The sequence below is a fragment of the Petromyzon marinus genome, chromosome 48 (genome assembly GCF_048934315.1).
Source record: "Petromyzon marinus isolate PM22_M1 ecotype Great Lakes invasive population chromosome 48, UKy_Petmar_22M1.pri1.0, whole genome shotgun sequence".
In the NCBI taxonomy this organism is placed as follows: Eukaryota; Metazoa; Chordata; class Hyperoartia; order Petromyzontiformes; family Petromyzontidae; genus Petromyzon; species Petromyzon marinus.
Genome location: NC_133714.1, coordinates 8,587,684 through 8,599,081, shown reverse-complemented (window position 1 = coordinate 8,599,081; position 11,398 = coordinate 8,587,684). Strand labels below are relative to the sequence as shown.

Below are 11,398 nucleotides of genomic sequence, written 5' to 3'. Positions count from 1 at the left end.
TTGCTGGGAGCTGGAGAAAGTTCCTTGGGAGGAGCTCACCCCTCCTCCTCCTCACTCACCCCTCCTCCTCCTCACCCCTCCTCGCTCACCCCTCCTCCTCGCTCACCCCTCCTCCTCACTCACCCCTCCTCCTCGCTCACCCCTCCTACTCGCTCACTCCTCCCCGCCATCCACGTGACACGTGGGGACACCGCTCATAGCCCCGCAACTCCGTGCGAGCAGCGCAACGGGACGAGGCTCTCGGGGAGACGCAGAGACAGCGAGGAGACGGAGGGGAGACGCGTCAAGATAGACACCCCCGCAGAGAGACCTCAAATACGTGAACACTGCTCCACACATTCCTCTACCTCCCCCTCCTCTTAGTTGTCGTCTTTCTCATCATCTCCGTCATCTCCATCATCTCACGGTACGGAATCAAGATGCGCAGCGAAAGGAACACCAACGAGGAACAGCCATCAACAACACCATCAACAACACCATCAACAACAACACCACCATCACCACATCTCCAGCTGCGCTGAGCACAGCCTCCTCGTCCGCGCGGCGCGGGATTTGTCTGCGGCTCTCCGGCTTCTGGCCGCCGCATCCCGGACCCCAACTCACACCGCGATCCTCTGCAGAGCTCCACCGACCCATCAACCCAACAACCAACCAGCCCAACAACCAACCAGCCCAACAACCAACCAGCCCAACAACCAACCAGCCCAACAACCAGCCAACCCAACAACCAACCAGCCCAACAACCAACCAACCCAACAACCAACCAGCCCAACAACCAACCAACCCAACAACCCAACAACCAACCAGCCCAACCACCAACCAGCCCAACAACCAGCCAACCCAACAACCAACCAGCCCAACAACCAACCAACCCAACAACCAACCAGCCCAACAACCAACCAGCCCAACAACCAGCCAACCCAACAACCAACCAGCCCAACAACCAACCAACCCAACAACCAACCAGCCCAACAACCAACCAACCCAACAACCAACCCAACAACCCAACAACCAACCAGCCCAACAACCAACCAGCCCAACAACCAACCAACCCAACAACCAACCAGCCCAACAACCAACCAACCCAACAACCAACCAGCCCAATAACCAACCAGCCCAACAACCAACCAGCCCAATAACCAACCAGCCAACCAACCCAACAACCAACACAACAACCAGCCCAACAACCAACCAGCCCAACAACCAACTAACACAACAACCCAACAACCAACTCAACAACCAACCCAACAACCAACACAACAACCAACTCAACAACCAACCAACCCAACAACCAGCCCAACAACCAACACAACAACCCAACAACTCAACAATCAACCAACCCAACAACCAACTCAACAACCAACCAACCCAACAACCAACTAACACAACAACCCAACCACCAACTCAACAACCAACCAACCCAACAACCAACACAACAACCCAACAACCAACTCAACAACCAACCCAACAACCAACACAACAACCCAACAACCAACTCAACAACCAACCCAACAACCAACACAACAACCCAACAACCAACTCAACAACCAACACAACAACCCAACAACCAACTCAACAACCAACACAACAACCCAACAACCAACACAACAACTCAACAACCAACCAACCCAACAACCAACCCAACAACCCAACAACCAACAACCAACCCAACAACCCACCCGGGCCGTCCATAGGGGGGCGGAGTGCGAGTCCCGAGGCAACCCCCACCGTGTGAGCCCCCCCCCAACCCCCCCCAACCCCCCCAACCCCCACCGTGTGAGCCCCCCCCCCAACCCCTACCCAACCAACGCCTTCAAACTGAACCGGGAGTATCACATCCGACATCGCGACCCCCCCCCCCCCCCCCCAAGCGCGGGGCCCGGGGCGGTCGCGCCGGTTTTCCGTGTACCCTCGGGACGACTGCCACCGGGCCGACTTCGCCGACTTCCCCTCGAGGCCGTCACGTGAATGGTGGCAGCTGAGGGCGGGAGACGTCCTAGAGGAGGTGGTTTGATGTGACCGCGTGACAGTGACGAGGTGGAGGAGGAGGCAGTGGAGTCGTGACGACACTATCAGCTCAGGGGGGGGGGGGGGTGCTGAAATCTCTCCGGTGGGGCTCCCAATGTCGCGATTCGTCTCTTCGCACGGTCGCGCCTCGAGGCTCTTCGACGTCGCCGGCTCCCCCTAGCCCGAATCATATCGTGAAGCAGTTTCATCACAACAACAACAACATCATCAACATCATGTAAACCGCGTTCTACATCAGCGTCGTTGTTGTTGAAAAACAAATCTCATGGTGCTTGTTAAGGGGGGCTCCAACTCGTAGCTTTGGCTAGGAGAGAGGGGGGGGGCAAGGCACCTCCTGCCTGCCGCACGCTCGTCACGCCGCTACTGGGAGAAAGAGGAAGGATCGAGGAGGAGGTGAGAAAGGTGGACGAGTTGGACGAGGTGGACGAGGTGGTTCATGGAGCAACGACAGCACAGCGGCGTGGCCTCTTCTGTGTTGGTGGGGGGCGAGATGAGTCGGAGCTCGCACCGCTACCGAACGTTCATGATGGACGAGATTTTATCGTGCACGGCCAAGAGCCCCGGCCCCCCGCGCCCCGCGGAGCTGGGGACGCGGGCGGCCTCCTCCTGCCCCTTCGTCTACCGGGCGCCGTCAGCCGCAGCTGTTTTCCCGCGACCCCTCCTCGGTACGGGCACGTGCTGCTGCTGCTGCTGTGAGTCGCGGTCACTCTGTCTCTCTGTCTGCCTGTCTGTCTCTGTGTGTCTCTGTGTGTCTCTGTCTCTCTGTGTGTCTCTGTGTCTCTGTCTGTGTGTCTTTGTCTCTCTCTGTCTCTGTCTCTCTGTCTGTCTCTCTGTCTGCCTGTCTGTCTCTATCTGTGTCTCTGTCTCTCTGTCTGTCTCTCTCTGTCTCTCTGTGTCTCTGTCTCTCTCTCTGTGTCTCTGTCTCTCTGTCTGTCTCTCTGTCTCTCTGTCTGCCTGTCTGTCTCTCTCTGTGTCTCTGTCTCTCTGTCTCTGTGTCTGTCTCTCTCTCTCTGTCTCTCTCTCTGTCTCTCTGTCTCTCTCTCTGTCTCTCTGTCTCTCTCTCTGTCTCTCTGTCTCTCTCTCTGTCTCTCTCTCTGTCTCTCTCTGTCTCGGTCTCTCTGTGTCTCTCTCTGTCTCGCTCTCTGTCTCTCTCTGTGTCTCTCTCTGTGTCTCTCTGTCTCTCTGCTGGCTCACAATCGGTGTGGTTCTCACTACTCCAGACCTACCGGCCCCACCACCACCACCACGTTTCGTTTTTCCGCCGTTTCCCAATCGACTTCCCCCCCCCCCGTTCCAATGCTAATTAATTCGCTCCACGCTGCTGCACGCGCCCGATGATTGTTTAACACGTTCCACGTGACGCGCTAAGCACTGAACGCTGTCTGCAACAAGAGAGCCGCTTCACACTAAGCTGGAGATCTCTGCGTGCGTGCGTGCGCACGTGTTGCATGTACTGTACGTGTGTTGAACTTCTTTTGCACCGTACGTAGACAACCGTGCTGATCGGAGGTGTGGTGGTGGGTGGTGGGGGGGCACAACCTAAGCACGTGTACACAGTACACACAGTACACGTGTTCCAGACAACACAAATACTGCATTAAGACAAACTAATCCTAGAGAAATAAAAACCCCTTGGAAACCCGCGCGGAGCGGTGGCGCAGCGGTTAGCGCATTGCGACGACATGGACGTTTGGTTCCCAGACCACGGCTAACATCAGTGGCGCCGCGTTGGCCAGACGTTAACCTCCTCGCCTGGTGTACAGGAGGTCGTAGGTTCTGATCCCCACCCTGTGACGCCTGCCGCTGCTGTATATTTGGAGCTTGCGGTGTGTCTCTCTCCCCGTGGTCGCGTGGATTTGTCTCCGGGTCCTTGGGGTTTTTCACTCCACATCCAGAGTCGGCATCACCACGCGTTCAGAGACTTTGGCCGCTCTAAATTGCCACGTGATGAGCTATTTCGTTGAGCTATCATTCATGGCCGGGTCGCTTCTGAAAAAGAGTTCTATAGCTCAGTGGGCCTTACCCGGGCCTCGCCTCCCAACCCCTACCACCATCCTTCTAACAAACCGCACTGACCAGAGAGGCGAAGTATGGTCAAACGTACCCCCCTCCCCCCTTTTCCCCCATGACCAACACGACGATGTGATGGTTATGATGCTGTAGCTGCTGCTGATGTCATTCTAATTATTGACAGGGACCGTTTTTTTGTCAATCCACTGCTGGATGAATGTCGTGCCAGTTATGCTGATGATGATGCGTCTAATCTTGATGCTGTTGTTGCTGTTGTTGATGCTGCTGACGACCACATCAACTCCACCACAACCAACACGACCACCAACACTTCCATCACCACCACAACCAACCATCGCCAACACCTCCACCACAATCATCACGACCACCACCATCACCAACCCCACCATCATCACCTCCACCGCAACCACCACCAACACCTCCAAATCAACCATGACGACCACAACCGCCACCTCCACATTCATCACCAACCCAACCATCACCAACCCCTTCCACCACAACCACCACCAACCCCACCAACACCTCCAAATCAACCATCACGACCACAACCGCCACCTCCACATTCATCACCAACCCAACCATCACCAACCCAACCATCACCAACCCAACCATCACCAACCCCTTCCATCACAACCACCACCAACCCCACCAACACCTCCAAATAAACCATCACGACCACAACCGCCACCTCCACATTCATCACCAACCCAACCATCACGAACCCAACTATCACCAACCCCTTCCACCACAACCACCACCAACCCCACCAACACCTCCAAATCAACCATCACGACCACAACCGCCACCTCCACATTCATCACCACCACCACCACCTTGGCAGCCTCCTACAAGTTCTCCATGGTTCACGGAGCGGCCGCGTGCCCGCTGCTGTCGCCGGCGAGCGGCGCTCCGACTTTTCTGGGGGGGGCCCTGGTGGCCGGGACCCCCTTCCCGGGGGAGCTGAGGCCCCGGGCGGACCCCGTGGCCCCAGGAATCCGCAGCAAGAGGTGTCGGAGGAGTCGCACGGTGTTCACCGAGCCGCAGCTGCTGGGGCTCGAGAGGAAGTTCGAGAAGCAGAAATACCTGTCGACGCCGGACAGGTGAGAGCCAGACTCACGTGGAGACGAAGACAAAGAACCCCCGTGTAGCCTTGGCGGACTGTTGGGGCGAGTGCTGTCAGCGAGTAACGCCTATGAAGGCCGGGACGGCACACGAGGGGGGTGGGTGGGAGGGTGGCCAGCACCACGCCCTGCCGCCTTTGTCTCCCCAGGGGCGATGCTCACACACCGCACCAGGTACTCATTTGAGGCTGAGTCGACCTACGGGAGGCCCAGTACCGGTGCAGATAATGGCCGCGTTGTTATTGTTGGTGGTGGCCGAGAGCTGGAATCGAACTCGGGTCGCCGGGTTCGTAGCGCAGTGGCGCGCTCACCGCTGCACCACCGAGTGGGTGGATGCACAAGCAGAGCCAACAGCAAACATCGCTCCACACGCTCCGTGTCAACAACAACAACAACGACAACACGTGTGTAAGTGTGTGTGTGAGGTCTTGATAGAAGTGGGGAGCGGTGGTGCAGCGGTTAGCGCTACGCTGCGCTATGAATCCGACGACCCGGGTTCGATTCCCGCTCACGGCCAACACGGGTGACGATTATCTGAACCGGTCCTGGGCCTCCCCACCGCTAGGTCGACTCAGCCTCAAACGAGTAGTACCTGGTGCGGGGTGGAAATCATCGCCACTGGGGAGACAAAGGCGGCCGGGCGTGGTGTTGACCACCCGCCCCCTCGTGTGCCGTGCCGGCTTTAATAGGTGCTCGCTAACAGCACTTGCCCCAACAGTCTGTTGAGGCCATGCGGGGGATCTTTGTCTTTTAGTAAGAAACGTTTTGCGACAGGCGACATTTGAGGTCAATGGCCTTCCTCCTCGGCACATGCATGGAGAGAGGTCAGCGAGATGCAGCAGATCAACAGCGAGCGTGTCAATTATTGTAATTGTACAACAATGATCGGAATTGTACAACAATGGTATACAATGCATATAATTGATTCTAATTGTACAACAATGATTATAATTTATTATTATTGTACAACCGCGCGCGCACGACCACAAATTATTACAATGAGTATAATTGATTAGAATTGTGCAATGATTAATATTGCTTATAATTGTAGGATGATTATAATTGATTATTGTACAACAATCATTATGATTGTACAACAATAATTATAATTGCGGTAATAACCGCGCGCATGCAGCACCACATCTAATCGCACAGTCGGCGTTCGTTCCAGCGCCTCCCATGCCCAACACACGAAAGCTTCCCCGCCACCTGCAAATCATCTCCGCTGGCACGGCGCTTATTTTTTAGGAAAAACAAGTGCAGTCGTTTAACTTGCCGAGAGCTAATCACGTCTGAGAAGGGCCTGTGTAAGCACTGGCTAATGTGAGACACGTGTGTGGCTGGTGTGTTCACACGTGTGTGTGTGTTTACACGTGTGTGTGTGTGTTCACACGTGTGTGTGTGTGTGTTTGATGTGCCACTGCATGCGTTGTTTGCGTATGCGAGTTGATGTATATACGCTTTGTGTGTATACTATTATTACTATAATGCCGTATTCATCATCATCATCAGCAGCAGCCATGGTCAATCCACTGCTCGATTAAGGCCTCTACGCGTCGCGTCGGTCGTGCGGCTTGTTTTGGCCATACTTCCCACACTGGTCAGTGCAAAGTTCGCGATGGGCGATGACAGCACCCGTCCATCTAAGGCAGGGCTGGGGAACGTCCGGCCCACGGGCCGTATGAGGCCCGTGGGCCGTATGAGGCACGCAAAATCATTTGGTCTCTGGCCCTGCCAAGGCAACCGCAGGCGGGACTCGAAATTCAACAAATCTAGGAGAGCAAACCTGGAAAAGCAGTTGCGAGTAGCAACATCGTCAATACCAGCTAACATCATCAATACCAGCTAACAACATCAATACCAGCTAACAACATCAATACCAGCTAACAACATCAATACCAGCTAACAACATCAATACCAGCTAACATCATCAATACCAGCCAACATCATCAATACCAGCTAACATCATCAACACCAGCTAACATCATCAATACCAGCTAACAACATCAATACCAGCTAACAACATCAATACCAGCTAACAACATCAATACCAGCTAACATCATCAATACCAGCCAACATCATCAATACCAGCTAACAACATCAATACCAGCTAACATCATCAATACCAGCTAGCATCATCAATACCAGCCAACATCATCAATACCAGCTAACATCATCAATACCAGCTAAGAACATCAATACCAGCTAACATCGTCAATACCAGCTAACATCGTCAACACCAGCTAACATCATCAACACCAGCTAACATCATCAATACGAGCTAACATCGTCAATACCAGCTAACATCATCAATACCAGCTGACATCGTCAATACCAGCTAACATTACCAATACCAACGAACATCATCAATACCAGCCAACATTATCAATACCAGCTCACATCTTCAATACCAGCTAACATCATCAATACCAGCTAACATCATCAACACCAGCTAACATCATCAATACCAGCTAACATCATCAACACCAGCTAACATCATCAATACCAGCTAACATCATCAATACCAGCTAACATCGTCAATACCAGCTAACATCATCAACACCAGCTAACATTATCAATACCAGCTAACATCATCAACACCAGCTAACATCATCAACACCAGCTAACATCATCAACACCAGCTAACATCGTCAATACCAGCTAACATCATCAACACCAGCTAACATCATCAATACCAGCTAACATCATCAATACCAGCTAACATCATCAACACCAGCTAACATCATCAATACCAGCTAACATCATCAATACCAGCTAACATCGTCAATACCAGCTAACATCGTCAATACCAGCTAACATCATCAACACCAGCTAACAACATCAATACCAGCTAACATCATCAATACCAGCTAACATCATCAACACCAGCTAACATCATCAATACCAGCTAACATCGTCAATACCAGCTAACATCGTCAATACCAGCTAACATCATCAACACCAGCTAACATCATCAATACCAGCTAACATCATCAACACCAGCTAACATCATCAATACCAGCTAACATCATCAATACCAGCTAACATCGTCAATACCAGCTAACATCGTCAATACCAGCTAACATCATCAACACCAGCTAACAACATCAATACCAGCTAACATCATCAATACCAGCTAACATCATCAACACCAGCTAACATCATCAATACCAGCTAACATCGTCAATACCAGCTAACATCATCAACACCAGCTAACATAGTCAATACCAGCTAACATCATCAACACCAGCTAACATCATCAATACCAGCTAACATCATCAACACCAGCTAACATCATCGATACCAGCTAACATCATCGATACCAGCTAACATCATCAATACCAGCTAACATCATCAATACCAGCTAACATCATCAATACCAGCTAACATCATCAATACCAGCTAACAACATCAATACCAGCTAACATCATCAACACCAGCTAACATCGTCAACACCAGCTAACATCATCAATACCAGCTAACATCGTCAACACCAGCTAACATCATCAATACCAGCCAACATCAATACCAGCTAACATCATCAATACCAGCTAACATCATCAACACCAGCTAACATCATCAACACCAGCTAACATCGTCAACACCAGCTAACATCGTCAACACCAGCTAACAACATCAATACCAGCTAACATCGTCAATACCAGCTAACATCATCAATACCAGCTAACAACATCAACACCAGCTAACATCATCAACACCAGCTAACATCGTCAACACCAGCTAACATCATCAATACCAGCTAACATCGTCAACACCAGCTAACATCATCAATACCAGCCAACATCAATACCAGCTAACATCATCAATACCAGCTAACATCATCAACACCAGCTAACATCATCAACACCAGCTAACATCGTCAACACCAGCTAACATCGTCAACACCAGCTAACAACATCAATACCAGCTAACATCGTCAATACCAGCTAACATCATCAATACCAGCTAACATCATCAATACCAGCTAACATCGTCAACACCAGCTAACATCATCAATACCAGCCAACATCAATACCAGCTAACATCATCAATACCAGCTAACATCATCAACACCAGCTAACATCATCAACACCAGCTAACATCGTCGATACCAGCTAACATCATCAACACCAGCTAACATCATCAATACCAGCTAACATCATCAACACCAGCTAACATCATCAACACCAGCTAACATCATCAACACCAGCTAACATCATCAATACCAGCTAACATCATCAACACCAGCTAACATCATCAATACCAGCTAACATCAATACCAGCTAACATCATCAATACCAGCCAACAACGTCATCAACACCAGCTAACATCATCAACACCAGCTAACATCGTCAACACCAGCTAACATCATCAATACCAGCTAACATCATCAACACCAGCTAACATCATCAACACCAGCTAACATCATCAACACCAGCTAACATCATCAACACCAGCTAACATCGTCAACACCAGCTAACATCATCAATACCAGCTAACATCATCAATACCAGCTAACATCATCAATACCAGCTAACATAGTCAACACCAGCTAACATCATCAATACCAGCTAACAACATCAATACCAGCTAACATCGTCAATACCAGCTAACATCATCAATACCAGCTAACATAGTCAACACCAGCTAACATCATCAACACCAGCTAACATCATCAATACCAGCTAACATCATCAACACCAGCTAACATCATCAACACCAGCTAACATCATCAACACCAGCTAACATCATCAATACCAGCTAACATCATCAACACCAGCTAACATCATCAATACCAGCTAACATCATCAACACCAGCTAACATCATCAATACCAGCTAACATCATCAATACCAGCTAACATCATCAACACCAGCTAACATCATCAATACCAGCTAACATCATCAATACCAGCTAACATCGTCAATACCAGCTAACATCGTCAATACCAGCTAACATCATCAACACCAGCTAACAACATCAATACCAGCTAACATCATCAATACCAGCTAACATCATCAACACCAGCTAACATCATCAATACCAGCTAACATCGTCAATACCAGCTAACATCGTCAATACCAGCTAACATCATCAACACCAGCTAACATCATCAATACCAGCTAACATCATCAACACCAGCTAACATCATCAATACCAGCTAACATCATCAATACCAGCTAACATCGTCAATACCAGCTAACATCGTCAATACCAGCTAACATCATCAACACCAGCTAACAACATCAATACCAGCTAACATCATCAATACCAGCTAACATCATCAACACCAGCTAACATCATCAATACCAGCTAACATCGTCAATACCAGCTAACATCATCAACACCAGCTAACATAGTCAATACCAGCTAACATCATCAACACCAGCTAACATCATCGATACCAGCTAACATCATCAATACCAGCTAACATCATCAACACCAGCTAACATCATCGATACCAGCTAACATCATCAATACCAGCTAACATCATCAATACCAGCTAACATCATCAATACCAGCTAACATCATCAATACCAGCTAACATCATCAATACCAGCTAACAACATCAATACCAGCTAACATCATCAACACCAGCTAACATCGTCAACACCAGCTAACATCATCAATACCAGCTAACATCGTCAACACCAGCTAACATCATCAATACCAGCCAACATCAATACCAGCTAACATCATCAATACCAGCTAACATCATCAACACCAGCTAACATCATCAACACCAGCTAACATCGTCAACACCAGCTAACATCGTCAACACCAGCTAACAACATCAATACCAGCTAACATCGTCAATACCAGCTAACATCATCAATACCAGCTAACAACATCAACACCAGCTAACATCATCAACACCAGCTAACATCGTCAACACCAGCTAACATCATCAATACCAGCTAACATCGTCAACACCAGCTAACATCATCAATACCAGCCAACATCAATACCAGCTAACATCATCAATACCAGCTAACATCATCAACACCAGCTAACATCATCAACACCAGCTAACATCGTCAACACCAGCTAACATCGTCAACACCAGCTAACAACATCAATACCAGCTAACATCGTCAATACCAGCTAACATCATCAATACCAGCTAACATCATCAATACCAGCTAACATCGTCAACACCAGCTAACATCATCAATACCAGCCAACATCAATACCAGCTAACATCATCAATACCAGCT

At 49.8% G+C, this 11,398-nt stretch overlaps 1 protein-coding gene across 2 annotated transcripts in view; it reads left to right on the top strand.

Annotated features, from left to right (window-relative positions):
* Positions 1 to 1,826: 1,826 nt before the first annotated feature.
* The window catches only part of LOC116952715 (homeobox protein BarH-like 1b), a 30,117-nt gene continuing 20,545 nt past the window's right edge, over positions 1,827 to 11,398 (top strand). Inside the window, exons 1-2 of one of the 2 annotated variants that reach the window (XM_076074516.1) lie at positions 1,827 to 2,720; positions 4,901 to 5,159. In XM_076074516.1, coding sequence (XP_075930631.1) covers positions 2,465 to 2,720; positions 4,901 to 5,159 — 515 coding nt within the window. In that variant the 5' untranslated portion in view covers positions 1,827 to 2,464. The remainder of the gene's footprint in view (positions 2,721 to 4,900; positions 5,160 to 11,398) is intronic. The other variant, XM_032972319.2, reaches the window with a different exon arrangement.